Here is a 15177-nt window from a genome sequence, read left to right on the forward strand (position 1 = left end):
TCAAAAAGTGTTTGACCCTGCACGGGGCACCCCGTTCCCAGTGCCTCTCAGGAGATGTCAGCCCAGCGGCAGGAGGGGGTGCAGAAGGCCCCAGGGGGCAGCTCTGCCCCCCTCCCAGAGCCCAGCGGGGGCTGCCGGGGCTGGGGGCTGCCGGGGCTGGGGGCTGCCGGGGCTGGGGGCTGGGGGCTGCCGGGGCTGGGGGCTGCCGGGGCTGGGGGCCGCGGGCAGCGCTGCCCGGCACTCGCAGGGATCGCGGCGCCACCTGGTGGCCAAGGGAATCGCGCACAGCCCGCTCGCTCCGGCCCGCGGGGCTGCAGCTGCAGGGCAGCTCCGCAGACCTGCGCGGTTGCTGCAATCCTGGCACCTGATCCTTGCCCTTCCGAGCACGGAAGCCCCTGGACGCAGCATCGGGCATCAGGGAGATGGCCGGGACGTGATTCCCGGGCAGCTGCGTGTGGCAGGAGCCAGCGGCACAGCGTGAGGTGGAGCCGCTCAGCTCTTCCCTTAAACCAGGCAGCTTGTCCTGCCCCGAGATGTTTGCCTTCAATTCAGGTCAGTGTGTTGCAAGGTACAAACACGTTTTGTGGCTAGAGGGAAGATCCTCAGGGCTACTGAGGAATGTGGAAATAGTGTTTCCACCCCAGAGCCAACATTTTCTGCTAGATAAATATGTAGATGAGTCACAATCAATGTTCTGTCATCGTTTGGCTGAACAAATAAATGGGAGGCAAGCAGACACTTTCTTTTGCATAGATACATTCAGCTGGGGAGTGATCACTTTTCAAAGGAGTCAAAGAAGCTTGTTTCCCATGGATGTCTGCACTGGCAGCTCCTGGCTCTTGTTGTGACAGGGATATTGTGCAGGCTGCTGGGGCCCTGTGCCCAGCTCTGCCTGCCTGGCACTGCCACTGCAGAAAGGTGATGGCCAAAGAGAGCAGGCTCTGAAGGCTGCTATGCTGTGTAGGAGGGGATTCATCTCTCTTTTTCAAAGCCAGGACCCTGGGAGCCTGTGGCAGGGGGTTAGGGCTCAGGTCCCACCATTGCATTTGTGCAGATTTGAACCCAGCCCAGTTTTCTTGGCCAGAGTACCAGACTGTTGCCATATCTGTCTTTTGAGTTCATGTTCCTTTTGGAGGGGGCTAAAGCAGGAACAGCCCTGGCCTCTCTGAAGCCAAAGACCAGTCTTCTTTTTATTTCAGCAAGGCCAAGGCTCCCTTCACTGAGTCGATACGTGGCTTGCTTCTCTGCTGCTTCACCTGTCTCTCCCCACCTTCCCTGAAAACGACCACATCCTGCTGCCACCACTCCTCAAGAGTGACATGGCCAGCAGGTGGTGCCTGGAGAGGCCAGAGGTGAGAGATCCAAAGCACTAAACAGAGTGAGGGACAGCACCAGCATCAGGCAAGCTGTGGTGGCAACCCTTCGTTCAGCCTCTGCAACCAAGTGACATAAGTAAAACTTACAATGTTTGTTGCCACTCTGGGCTCAGGATCAACCTTTCATGGCATTTGCATTTCTGTGCAATGCAAAGTTGGGTAGCAGGTATATGAAATTGAAGACATGGGATTAAAACTTTATTTGGTTCCCATGAAGGGGGAAACAAACAATATGATAAAGCACATGATAAGACAATGCATATGGAGTAGGGGCAACTCACAGGCAGATAAATGGATGAAAAATTGCCTGAGCTCTACATCAACTGGAATAAGATTGCGGAATATGATGGCAGATAAGAGTGTTACAGCCAGGGAAAACAGCCAGACAAAGCTAAAGAGGAAAGGAAAACAACCCAAACCAGGTCTCATCTAATCCCTGATCCCAGTTCTCCTTGCCTGTGTGTGTGTGCAATACAAGCACCGTGAAATTAGACCCCATTTGCAAGGGAATTGCATGGCTGGTTCTGATGGCCAGACCATCCCAGGTACCAGACTGATGGCTCTCAACATCACCCAGGAGGTCTGAAGAGAGGAACAGTGGTTGCTCCTGTTTAACAGGGTCAAGAAAGAGAGAGATCCATAAAACTAGAAATGGGTCAGTGTCATTAGCCTTTTATGATCTCACGCAGGTTTATGATTTAGAACAAACTTAGAAATGTAGATCTTCTTTCATTCAGACTGTGAAGTGTGTTGAACTTGGTAGTAACAGCACTAACATATCTAAATGGGTTTGCAGACTCTGGGGCATCTTTCAGGACACTGTTCCAAGGCAGAAACAACTTTGTCCTCAAATCACATGAATTTATCTGTTTTTTCACTCTGTGTTTTGCTTTGCTGCCTGGGATCCTGGTAGGATTTTGCTAGAAGCTATGGATAATTAGGGAGCTTGGAAAAGTTCAGGAGGTACCTACAGATGGTTCAAGTGTGTGACCCACAGTGTATATCTGTGTCTTTAGCAAACAGTGGTGTGTCTTTCCTTGGGATTTCAGGCAGCTCTGTGTGACACTATGAACCTCACACCTCCTACTCATGGTCCACATCCCCTTCACCAGACCACCTCCTTGGTCCCTCCATTGGCTCCATGTACAGTTTGTCTTGAGAAGTGTGTGTTTGTCAACCACGATCATGGTTTTTAGCTGATCACATGCACCCCTCACCACAGAGGAGCAAAGAGGGGGTCAGCACCATATGGGGTAGTGGTGGAGACCAGTGGAGTGAGAATGGATGGGGACAGTGAGAAGGGGACGTGGAAGAGGGTGATGTGGCAGGATGGGGGATGGCAATTCCTCACATAGCTAAGTTGGATCTAAGCAGCTTCCCCACTTGGTTGGGTTGCTCTTTAGCAAGGCTGTGGTTATTCACGCAGGACAGCACAGGTTGCCTGAGGCTGAGGCCTCAATGTGAAAGTCGTTTGGGGGACAGTAAGGTCCAAGTCAGACTCTGAAACTCCTGGCTGGGGTTGAAAAGTAAATGTCTGCAGCAACCCTACAAAGAAGACAAACAGCTCCATCTTGGCGAGGCTTTCTCCAATGCAGTTCCTTCTCCCTGCAGATGAAAGCAGAGTGTTGTGCATTCAGTTGCCAAATTGCTTTTTGACTGAGTTAAAGGCAGTACTTAGCCATGGTCTGAGCTCTGTGCAGATCAGCCCCATAGTTACCTGTGGAGAAGGGCAGGAAAGCCTCTCTCTTGACAAAATTCCCTTCAGCATCAAGGAAGTGGTTGGGGTTGAACTGATGTGGTGTTTCCCATTGTGTCTTGTCCAGCAGCACTGAGGTGAGCGATGGGATTACAATTATTCCCTGGAAGAAAAGTACATGGAGGCACAAAATCTAGCAGAAGTGCTCTGTTTTGGTTCATTTTGTGACACACACTGTGGTGTCCCAGGAGATTTGCTCCACCTGGGGTAGGTGGAGACCTGGAGGGTTTTATCCCATTAGCCAGCAGAGAGAAGTCAGTGAGGTTTTCCCAGCAGTGCCAAGGATGGAGGCCAAAGCCCATGAGGTGCTGTGAAAACCTCAAGCAGATTGTCGGATCCTGTGAATTCCCTGGCAGATACTTCACTGTGCAGATGGCATCAAGGAGGTAAACCAGGGTCACTCATGGAGTGAGGAAGTCCTGAGCATGAGAGGGACTGAACAAAGTCCTAAAATACCAGCCTCTCTTGACTCAACGTAGTCACTGGAGAGGAAGAAGCTCTTCTGGGGGTAATTTTGGATGCTTACTTTGGGCTTCAGTCCTATAGTTCTGTCTAAAGAAACCAGTCTTTAATGGCACGAGCAAAAGTGAGGAGGGTGGTGTGTTCCTGGATGGAGTAGTTACCTACCTTGGGAAGGAAGTAGCCTCTGAAGTGGGTGTCGACAGCAGTGCAGCGGGGAACGTGGGGCAGGAGGGTGATAAACCTCTGCACCTCATGCAGCACCGCGTTTGTAAAGGGCATGTTCTTCCGATCCTCGTAGGTGGCCCAGCTCCCAGCTTTGACCGTTCTCCCAATCTCCTCCTGCACCTTTTCTGGAAGGAACAAACAAAGGGGATGTGCCCCAGCAAGGAAGCCAACTGCCTACTCAGATTTGGTTTGGGGAAAAAATATATTTTTCCAAGGTCTGGAGGGAAAGGATTCTTAAAAAAGCCAGCCTGGGTTTCCCTGCTCTATTTCTAGTTCAGGAATGTAGATGACTTTTTCCCCCCGGATCATATTTTGAGCTCCACTCATCCTCTCTTCCAGTAAGGCACAGGGACTATTTTATTGTGACTTCACTCAGCATCTAATTACAGCACAAGTTTATAATAATGAAGAGATGGGATTCAGCTCTGAAGGCAGAAGAGCTTCTGTGGATCTGCAGTCAGGCCTCTCCCCTCCCCACATCTTCCATGCCATGGATGGGGTGTAGGTGACAGGAGCTCACTTTGAATCTCCGGGTATTTCATCATCAGCAGGATGGCCCACTGGAGTGTTGTGGCTATGGTCTCTGTTCCTGCCATGACCAGGTCAAGTATGGATGCCATTAAGTTGTCATCATGGAAGAGGCTGTCTTTCTTGTTTTTCTCCTTGAAAAACACAAGTGGTAAGAAAGGTCTTAAAACCATCAGTCTTAGTGTTCAGCAGGCTTGGAAATACTGCATAGCCTATGGCACTGTGGGCTGTGACCTTGTGTTTGTGAGCTGGAGGGTAAAGTAGAATGTGCAGCATTCACCAAAGATGGAAGGTTTGGAGTGGAGTTTTGATTCAGCGTCCATCCCCACCCACATGAAGGCTGAAGCCCAGGCCAAGATGCCGTTCACAGACTCAGCCTCACAGGTTTGGGAAGAGCCCAGTCTCTCCTCTATACAGAAGGAGTTTCAGCTAATCCTAGCTCTGGTGGACTTCTCTTGCCCAAGGGCAGGATTGAATCCCAAACAATGTTCAAAATGAGCTTTCAGGCCATTTCTGCTGGGCTTTAGGACTGTGCTGACCCTTCCTCCATATTGGAGCAGAAGCCTTGGTGCCTAGGTTGGCCTAGAAGAAGAAAAAACTCAGAACCCAAGTATTTTGTGTTGACAATTGATACCTGAAACTGCCAAGTCCCTTCTGAAGTAAGATGCAGGGCAGGGCTAGGACTTGTGCTGATGATTTATCATTCAAGTACTTTAAGTGCATAGTTTATCTTGGAGCAACAGTATCAATGGTCAATTGACTTCTTGTCATGCAAAGAAAGGCAGAGTCAGTTTGCATATGAATTCATGCATCTTCTACTGGGAACAAAGAGTTGGATCTGGCATGATTACCTCTGCTACTTCAGGACTGGACTGAGACTGTGGCTTTCATATCTTACTTTTGATAGAAAAATCTCTGCAGTAAATGACACCAAATGTAGAAGACTGGCATCTGGTTTCAATACCACTGGAATAACAGCCTAGGTTTATGTGACACGACTGAAATCAAGACTCAGCAAGTGTTTTAGCTCAGAAATCTAAAGGAAACATTGCAAGCAGCCAACAGAGCTAAGCAGTCAAATACCTCTTGTTGCTTGAATATCAGTGCATCAATGTAGCTCCTCACGCTGTTCTCATTGATATCCTCCCTGCTTGCCTTCATATATTGCCTTAAAATGACACGCACATCTTCTATTTTGGCAAGCATAATCTTGTGGGTTTTGAAAAGAAATCCAAGGAATGGGTAGTAATTGAAATACTAATAAGGAATTAAAAAAGAGAAGCAGGAGTTAAAAAGGTCTGCAGAAACATTAGCATGATAAACAACTTCTTCTTAAGGCATGACGTATCTGTTGAGTTTTGTCTTATAGTAGTCGTAGCTTAGCACCCCAAGGACTTCCTGGGAAGACTTCCAAACTGGAGGACTTTGTGACCTTTGAGCCTTTATTTAGTACTACCTGATTTTCAGCACTTCTGCTGTTCTGCAGGAGCAGACCCTTTACAAGAAACAGCCTGGTCAGCCTCTCAACAAAGCTGGGGCTCCAGCATGCCAGGCCACCAGTCAGTTTAGATCAGTATGAGACTGGTTAGTGTTTCCAACATCAGTTATGAAGGATGGGGTATGATAGTTTGAAGAGAAGCAGAGTTTTCTTGGTACTCTCCAAAGACACATGTTTTATGGAGTTTGTGAAATCTCACTCACCTGGACATCAGCCTTCTTAGAAAATGCAGCAAAGACAAAGAAAGCCTGGATGGTGCAATGAGGTTGAAGAGACAAAAAAAAAAAATAATCTGCAGAGCTAAAATACCCATAGTTCAGTTCTCATTTTAGCTCCATGGAGATGTGCAGAATGGTTGAAAAGGAGAGTAGCAAAGGGGAATCTGGCTGCACACTTCTAGTGACCAAGGGGTACAACAGACTGTCATGTTTTAGTTGTAGTGGCTGGTTCTGAATATTTGAAAACTTCTGAACCAACTTCTATGGTTTGTGTGGCTCTTAAATGTAATGTGCCAGTGTTAAAAAAAAGCAACAACTTAATCTGTGGGACAGGCTACTCACGTTCAAATACGGAGATCCAAGAAGAATCATAACTTCATCTATGAGTCTTAAGAGAGTGAGAAATGTTGGGTCCTTATAGTCAAACCTGTCCCCAAACAGCATGACAAAGGTGACGTTGATTGGAGCACAGTTGAAGGTCGGCAGGCTGAAAGGTTCCCCTGCAATGGGAGGAGGATGGAAACGTTAGGGAGATGTTGCAGCAGCAGGGACACATATGAGGCTGTACAGCACCGTGATGGCCTCCAGCTCACCTTTGAAGGATTTGATCATCTCAATAAGGAAGTGAAGCTCCTCAAAAATTCTCCCTTCTATCATTTTCTTCCCCATGCCGAGGTTGCGCATGCTGGATACAGTGAACCTCCGGGTTGTCCTCCACAGCTCCCCAATAGAGAAGAACAAGCCTGGAGGGGCCGTGAGACGTCACTGCTGGGCTCCAGCATGGAGGAGCCCCACCACACAGAGCAAAATACAGGTCTGGGTGAGGAGGAATCCTTACATGTGTTCCCTTCTGCCCAGTTTCCCATAGATGTGGGAACTAAGGGTCTCCCATTTCTGTGTGCCCCATCCCTGTGTCCCCTCAGCCGTATTCTCCCAGTCTCACTGAGTCTCTAGTTTGGGGAAAACCGGCTCCCACCCAACCCAGTCTGCCCCAGCCCTCTCCTGAGTGCAAGATGAGCAGGTTTGGCTTTCAGACCAGGACTGGTTGGCTGCAGAGCTGGGAGAGAGGTTGTTCTAAGTCAATCACACAACCTTTCTGCCCCTGTTTGGTTGGAAGTCTAGAGCCTCAAGCAACATCCTGTAGAAGCTTCACTGTAGAACAACCTTTGAAGCTTCTCCCTTTGTCCTGTTCCAGTCATGAAGATATTTTATTTATGTGAGATGGAATAATCCAGTCTCCTCAACCCTGGCCAGTGCTGACTGTTTTATGGAGATTCTCAGCAACACTGTATTTTCAGCAGTGGCCAAAAATACTACCGCTCTGTAGAGGTGACTGAGCTCATGCCTTGATGATCACTAGCCACCAAGTAGGGATGGGTATTTCATCCCATCAGAGTGTTAGAAATAGTGAAAGAAAAAACTCATGCCAATCCGAAGTCTATCTCAGATTATGTCCGTTCAAAAACTGGATTCCAGCCCTTCACGTCTTCATCTTAGCTGCAAAGTTTTCAAAAGTGTTTTTTTTTTCTAGACTAAACACTATTTTGGAGCTGTGTAGTTTTTAGCTTGGAAAGCAAAACTTCTTTCTCTAAAATTGTCAAAGCAAATTTCTAAACTTTATTTTTCATTTGGCTTTAATCCAGGCACTTTCATCTGGATAATTCGTTTTCTGCAAACAGCTTTCTGAAGATAAAAAGACCCGTTTCATTGGAAAATTTGTGACCATTGTTACTTAACAGCCCCTGTCACCTCTAAGTGCCTCAGACTTGGGCTGAGAAGGTAAGTGCAAAAGGACTTATGGTGCAATACTGACAGTCTCCCACTGGGATATTTTACAAGTAAATTAGCTCTGAAAAATGCTTTTCTCCCCATCGATTCCTTTTCCTTATGTAGCGATAAATTCATCTGTTGATATTATGGCTGGGTAATTTAATTTCTAATTGCAATCCCAACTTCAGCCTGTGACCAGCATTTAAAGCTGCCTTTTGGATGCTCAAAGCTAAAGTCTTGGCAGAAGCAGAAGATGAAAAAACAAGGCAAAAAGTCCTTGAAAAAAACACGAGGTTATTTGTGGGGGCAAATTTTCAACCTCAGCCTATTGTTTCTGCCTGAACCTGTTTTATGTGGTCCACCCAAGAACTTTTGAGGGGGGCAAGACACAGGGGACTGATGATATCCGGAATTGTGGCACCTGGCAGTAGGAGAAAGGGAAAAACCCTACAGCTCTGAACAGCCAAACCAGTTAGTCCAAAGCCTCCTGAAACCCTGGGGAAGGTTTGTAAATGTGGTGGTGGTAGAGAGCCACTCTCATTGATGTCTTATGGAAATTAACCCCAGAATTCCCACAGTGCCTTTAAAAATCCCACTTCTCACCGTTGAACGTTTAGGATATGGATCAGCCGCAAGAGCATTGGCAAGAATGATGGTAGTGAAAAGCCAGCAGGCATGGCATGAAAGCCAGGAAAGCCAAGGATTTTCTGTTGGCTTGGCTTCAGAAAGGTCCAAGGGGGATGTTTAAAAGCCAGGCTCTGGGGAAGCACAGTTAGTCTGGCAGTAAGAGGTGGTGTCATCCCTCCCGCCCACCCCCCTCATTTCTCTAGTACCGTTTCCATTCTGAATTTGGTCAAATATTGGGATGGATGGTCTGTCTACAAACTCCTCTGTGTAGTTCACAAGTGCCTCCCGCACAACTTCGTACCCGGTCAGGACCACAACTTTCTGGAACCCAAAGTGGAGGGTGAAGATGGGGCCGTATTTTTCTGCAAGCTGAAAAAGAGACGAGCTGTGACGGGAGGGGAGGGAGGGAATGTGCAAAGGGCAAGTGCCCATTGCCTTCTCAAAGGACATATTACATCCTGGTGCCCTGCTGGGAATGCCTGTGGAGCCACTATCTGCAGAAGGGCATCTGTGAGCTGTAGCTCATCATAGTCAAACATGAGGCATTTTCTATGGATGCCTGGCTGGCATCCATATGGATTTTAGACTTACTGCCATGAAAGAACCCTCATCCCCACCAGTGCTTTATTAATCTGGTTTTGCTGTTAAGGAGAAAGTAAATGAAAAACAAAAAAACCCACCTAGAGTTAAAGACTGGACCTCAAATGGCAACACAAGTTGGCAAACCGGAGAAAGATGAAAACAGAGAAGACATTTCAGTGTAAGTAATGATGCTGTTACACAGGAAAGCTTTGGTGTGATGCTTCTCTTATACCAGAGCACTCCTGTGTGCCTGCTTCTAGACCAGAGGGGCCGTTTGCCCCAAGCCAGGTGTTTACTTTGCCCTGGATGCCCAAAAATGGCAGATCTGTGGCCCTCTGCATGGACCTGGCTTTGGTACCTATAGCTCAGTTGTGCATAGCAGGGAAACCCATGGCAGAAGAAGGCTACCTGAACCCCTGCCTGTCCCTTTGCTTGTATAGAAAGTGATGCTCCTTTTTCACCAAGAAGGCTCTGACCCAGAGAGGCTATTTTGCTGTCACAAAGCCCAGAGCAAATTCTCCTCAGCTCCCTGCCAAAGCTGTGACTTGCCAGGTGGTTACAAAGACAACATGGTGCCTTGGGGGGCTGAAAATCCCTCCAGGACCATGTGGCATGTCTTGTGTGTGCCCCAGGGCCAGCTGTGCAATGATCCCTGCTCCTCTCTGCCAAGGAGAGGGGTCTGGGACAAGGCCCTGTGGACCTTGGCAGCTGACAGGGATGCATCCACTGCACCAGGGTCCATGGAAGGCTGAATGCTCTTGCCTACATCCACCCTGGTGCTGCAGCTGCATCTTGCTCCCTAGCAGCTTGAAAAGAGCAGCTGGGGACAGCTAAGAGGAGTTTGGGTTGGGTTGGAGCAAGGTGGTGGGAAGGCATGGCTCAAATCTGCTGCCTAAGCAAACCCACGGTGCGCGCCGGGGCCAACGGCAGCTTCTGTAGGGTGAGGGGGACCCATTGGGGTGCCCAGCCAGAAAACACTGGTGCCTGCTGCTCGATGCAATTGCTATTTTTTGCTCTCTGTGGGGCAGAGATGGAGGGATAACCCCTCTGGAGTAATCACAAAGTAAAGGCAAACATCAGCAATACCCAATACAGCCTAGGAGGTGATGAAAGCATGCGGAGGTAATTCCAAAGCACCCTGCAGAAGCTGCAGCAACGTCTGCCCAGCCCCTTTGGGTAAACTGACCCCAGCCCTGACACTGCTTTGCCAACCCCAGGTGCTGGGAGCCTCACCCCATGGCAGGCAGCACCAACCCACCCCCAGGCTGCTCCTGCAGAGCCGCCCGTGTCCGCCGAGCCCCGGCGCTAAACTGAGCCCAGAGCTCCTTCTCAGCTGCTGACTCTTGGCTCCTTCTTTGCTCCCTCTCTCCCCTGCAGAGGTCGGTCCCCAAAGGTGCTGGTGAGCAGGGAGCTCAGCAGCCCAACAGAACCCCCCCCGGGCTCTGCCAGCTTCTTCTTGCACTGCAGAACAGTTAACCACCATAAGTGGGGTAAGTTGTCTTAATTACGGGTTAACAGAAGAGTTTACAGGCTATTTATTCTGAGTCCTGAGTGCAGTGTTCCCATCCCTCTTGTCCTGCTGTCTAGGTTTTAAGGCATACCAAATTCATCCAGAGGGAAGTGGATTTTGCAACAGGGCATCTGGATTTTGGCCCTCTCCAAAGCAGTTTGAGGGGCATTGCATCACGGAATTCCCTTTGCCAGTTCCCCAAAGCTCAGAAGGGAGGTAAGCAATTTAATTTCATGTTAGTTAGGTCCTAATGCTTTAAAATATTCCTGGGTATCCAGGCTTTCAAATTAACATTTCAAATCCCACAAGCATTATATACTTCATGTACATCATCAGAATTACATGAAGAATTCCCATATTATCCAGAGGTCTTTTTTTAATGGTTGATCACTCATAAATGACATCGCATCAACACAGACATTGGCTACAAGAAGCCCAGAAAAATATTATCAAGCAATTTTCACACCTTTACAATTTAGTTTGAATTAAAAAAAGACAAAAAGTTCTTACTAATATATCCCGGGCAGCTTTAAAATCTAGGAGGGTCTGGGTTTGGGGGTTTTTGTCCTACCTTCATTAGTGATTTATCTTGCCTTCTAAGATCCACCAAGTGCAGGTTACCAATGATCGGAAGAGGAGTTGGACCAGGAGGTAATTTGAAAGCTGAATTTTTATAGCCAGTTGAAAAACAGAGTACAGCTAACAATACTGCTGCACACAGCAGGCAAATGAATAGAGGATCAGAGATAAATGAAATTAAAAAAGACATTTTTTTTTTTTTTAGTAATAAATCTGTTTTTGGGAGGTTAGAAGCAATAAAAATGCAGTGGCACTGTTCAGTTTCTGCCAGCTGGCTTTCTGTTTGCTCTCTGCGATTGCTACAAGCACTCAATTCTTATTAAGGTTTGTAGAGTACCTAAATAAATACTGCATACTCCACCCTCTTTAAACACCTCAGAGAATGTGGTCTAAGCAGTTTGCAAAGCCTGTCCAGAAGTAAAGAGAGTTTCAAATTACAAACCCATGCATGTGTGTGCAAGAACATATACATGGGAAAAGGTGCTTGGCATTCCTCTATAACCTCCTCCTCCCCTGAGACCTCGAGGTCCTTTATTAGCAGTACTATGACCTGCCAAACACTCTGCTGACACTAGGAAATAAAAAAGGTTTCTCTGAATCCTGTTAGAAACCCCCAGGTTCAGGTTTGGGTAGAGTTGGAGATCTCCATGTTACTAGAGAGACAAATAGTATCATTATAGGACACCCACGCTTTCTTAGTGTCAAGTGGAGATCAAAGGTCATTAGTAATGGTAAAGCCCATGTGTCCTGGGGGTTGTAGACCATAAACTTCTTCATAAAGTCGGCTCTGAACTGCCCAAAGGGATGTGATTTCAGACTTTGTGTCTGAAGTGGAGGACATGTAATAGCTAGCCATGGAAAATTAGCTTGGATCAAGTGATCATGACTGGATTCATGAGTGGAATGGAAAGACAAAATTAGGTTTGAAACTTCTGGGAGGATTCTTTGTTTTGCAAGGGCAGCTTCTAAGAGATAGAGGGAAGAAGTTAGTGAAGTTAATGAAGCCAGGTGACCTGGCAGGCTTCAGAAGAGAAGCAAGACAGGAGAATGGGATTATTTTAAGTCAAAGATATGAAACACCTAGAACTTGCATCTCTCATAAAGGTTTAAATCCTGTCTAGAGGAAATTGAGATCTACCTGGTTGAACAGTGGTTTTCAGGAGAATACTGGGAATAAACAGCGAATAGAATAAGATTGTTCAGGGAAGAAAGAGCGATCTTACATGATGGGGAGGCACAAGGCTAAAGGTACATTTATCCAAAGGTTAGATTATAAAAAGGCCATTACTCAGCAAATATGGGTCCTCTCAGCCTTGCAAATGCAAAGGAGGTCGGGAAGGAAGTGGACCTAATGTGAAGGGTGGCATAGCTATGGTTAGCACAGTCCCAAAGCCAGCAGCTGCTTGGTTGCACACTGGAGCTGACTGCATGATGTGGAGGTGTCACAGCAAACAGCTGCCCAGAAGCAGAAACAGCAAAGTGTGTTGCAACATTTCTGTGATTATTATATTTTTTTAAATTAGTTTCCAAGAAATGGGGGTGGAGGCAACGGTTTCCCCCACAGCATGCCTAGGGTGACTCAGCCCTGCCTGCTCAAGTGAGCAAAGAGGCAGAGGAGCTGTAAAGACAGGCAAGAGGGAGGAAGGCTGGCACAGGGTGCAGAACGTGGGCACTGGGATGAGAACTCACGATGGCACATGCTCTGTGCCCTGTGCAGAGCCTGTGTTCCTGCAGGGTTTTGTTGGACTGACAGCACTCTGCAGTGCAGAAGTTACCTGTTGCTGCCCCTCTCCTGGTATTTCATCCTTGCTCCAGGAGCTGCTGAAATCATTAAAAGGCCTTTCAGAAAGAGACTGAAATGATCTCTGAAAAGCCAAGGGAGGGAGTGTATTGGGTTGTTGTGGTTTTTGTGTTGTTTTTTTTAAACCAGGCTCTGAGTGCGATGCATTAAAATGACAAAGGTAAGTAAAGCTCTTGCGATGACAAGAAATTCCTGTCTCAGTGATGAGTCTGGTAGGTGTTTCTCTCTGGAGCTGCGCTGCTACGTGCTCCCCCGGCTCAGCACACAGAGCAGAGCACAAAGCACCTGCCAGGCGCTGACACTGCTCCGGGTGCATTCCTGGGGCAGCCAGGCCCCTCAGGGTGTTTGTGGCTGGGTTGTCCTCCATCCTTCTCCCCACAGAGCCATCAATCCCCTGCCACAGCATGTGAACCAGGTGGTGCTGGTGAGGACATGGAGCATGGGCATCATCAACCCACCTTCAAGTGCAGCCACTGTGCTGCCAGTTAGTCCGCCTGGGGAGAGCCTGCCAGCAAAGCACCAGCCCTGCATCCTTTAAATTAACTTAACCCCCCCCAAATCTCTCTACCTTCTCATCAGTCCCACTCTTGACCAGCAGTGCAGCCAGGACTGCAGCCTCAGGTAACTCCAGCTGGCTTTTACCATGACGAGGTCCTTTTAAGCAAGGGTGGGAGCCACAGGAATCGCAGCAAGAGGCCCCATCAGAGAGGTGTCCAGAGCCTTGTCCTGCCTCAGGCAGCAACTGTGGTTTTCTGGAGTTAGAAATTAATTTTTTTCCTTTGAGCTGTTTGTGGCTCTGAGAATCACTCACTCTTTGCATTGCTAAACATGTTCTGGCTGAATGTTGTCCAGGGATCCCTGTGCTAACCTCTCTCATGTGGGTGTATTAAAAGGTGGTGCAGCCCAACTTTTTCTTTCGACCCAAAATCAGTTTCATCCTGTGACACCAGATAGAATAAGAGAGTAAAATATTTATTTATTAAGTAGGAGATAAGGTCAGGCTTGTAGTAATTAGATTGCAAATAGAGCAACAGTAGAGCAACAGCAAAACAAACATAAGCAAATGTAGCAGCAAAGGATTTCTTGTCACGTAGCTTGTTAAGCAGAGTCCTCGAGATGTTCCCGGAAGCTGGAGCTGGCCCCATGGGGCAATGTGTGTACAAGGGCAATGCCAGTACAAGGTACAGAGCAACTACCAGAGGGCTGCCTTTGCTTCTGTGAACTGAAGCTAGTGTGAAGAAGCAGTGTCTTGGTGAATCAAAGCCTTGCCATCCCTTCATACTCTCTTCTTGGTTTCTTTCCTTCTGTTTGCAGCACAGATAAGCTTTAGGTGACAACAGTTTTGGGTTTATGTTATAGATTTACCATAACCACTCCCTCAGTTTCTGTAACTTTCTGTTTCTCCCTTTTTTCTTTTCATCCTAACCTGTCTTTCCTGCCTCAAAGACAAAAGCATCCTCAGTCTCTAACCCACCTGTGGATTCCTGCCTGTTCCACAGCACATGAAGGACCCTCCTCTCTGGTACCTGCACCACCGTTTGGCTTTCCCACACGTATCAGGCTTCCCTCAGTGAGTGTAGCCTTGTGGGTACAGCTAGTTGTTCCTGCTGCTAATGGCTGCTGCTTGAAATAAATCATTCATTGTAGCAATCAAACAGCTGCTCTAGGACAGCCACAGTCCTTGGGGTGTCACCAGCTTTCTACAGAGATGCCCAAATGAGAAGTTAACAGTCCAGGTGAGCTACTTGCTATCAAGGTCTAACCTGCTTCTCCTTCCAGACTCTATTACCAGTTTTACATCTGTTTTTGCAGTGACTACATAAAACATCCTATTAGTCCTGACAATGATGGAGGATCTCTGCTGGCAGAATGTGAGCATTATCAGTGCTGAATTTGTAACTTCAGTTCCTACCTAAGTGGCCAAAGCACTTCTGCAAGCCCCAGAAATGCTTCACTTTCTGTGGCTGGTCTTTTTCTGCCAGTTTAGGGATCTAAGATGGCTCACTAAGGGATGGGGCAAGTGCCAGAGCAAGCACGAAGCCAGGAGGGAGTGGTAGAAATGCCTTTCTTAGCAGAAGCAGAAAGCTGCCAGATTTGCCCCATCATAAATAGTCTCTTCAGCATAAAGTGCCTGTGTGAGTTGGAAGGCACCCGCTTCCCAAACCACTCAGATGTTTTCTGATAACTGTCCTCTGGCTCTTGGCATCAGCCCATGTTACACCCTCGGGTCTGGGACTCTGTAATA

At 47.7% G+C, this 15177-nt stretch overlaps 2 protein-coding genes across 21 annotated transcripts in view; one reads left to right on the forward strand and one right to left on the reverse strand.

The window, feature by feature from the left end:
• Nucleotides 1–15177, forward strand: part of LOC127390731 (cytochrome c oxidase assembly protein COX19) — a 38056-nt gene that overhangs the window by 5736 nt on the left and 17143 nt on the right. For 17 of the 20 annotated variants that reach the window (XR_007890920.1, XR_007890925.1, XR_007890933.1 and 14 more), the window contains 4 exons: nucleotides 7707–7842; nucleotides 9110–9220; nucleotides 10420–10532; nucleotides 10630–10768. The gene's annotated coding sequence lies outside the window, so the exon portion shown is untranslated. Of the gene's footprint in view, nucleotides 1–232; nucleotides 4499–5496; nucleotides 6878–7706; nucleotides 7843–9109; nucleotides 9221–10419; nucleotides 10533–10629; nucleotides 10769–15177 lie in introns of those variants that run through there. The other 3 variants (XR_007890939.1, XR_007890937.1, XR_007890919.1) reach the window with 3 other exon arrangements.
• On the reverse strand, nucleotides 2791–11321 carry LOC127390732 (cytochrome P450 2W1-like). Its single transcript, XM_051632632.1, has 9 exons — nucleotides 11124–11321; nucleotides 8667–8829; nucleotides 6657–6806; nucleotides 6406–6563; nucleotides 5431–5604; nucleotides 4340–4481; nucleotides 3760–3944; nucleotides 3094–3235; nucleotides 2791–2981 (listed from the first exon to the last, which is right to left on the reverse strand). Exons 1-9 carry the CDS (start codon nucleotides 11319–11321, stop codon nucleotides 2791–2793), a joined length of 1503 nt encoding a protein of 500 aa, XP_051488592.1.

This window comes from Apus apus, chromosome 14 (assembly GCF_020740795.1).
Source record: "Apus apus isolate bApuApu2 chromosome 14, bApuApu2.pri.cur, whole genome shotgun sequence".
NCBI classification, from domain to species: Eukaryota; Metazoa; Chordata; class Aves; order Apodiformes; family Apodidae; genus Apus; species Apus apus.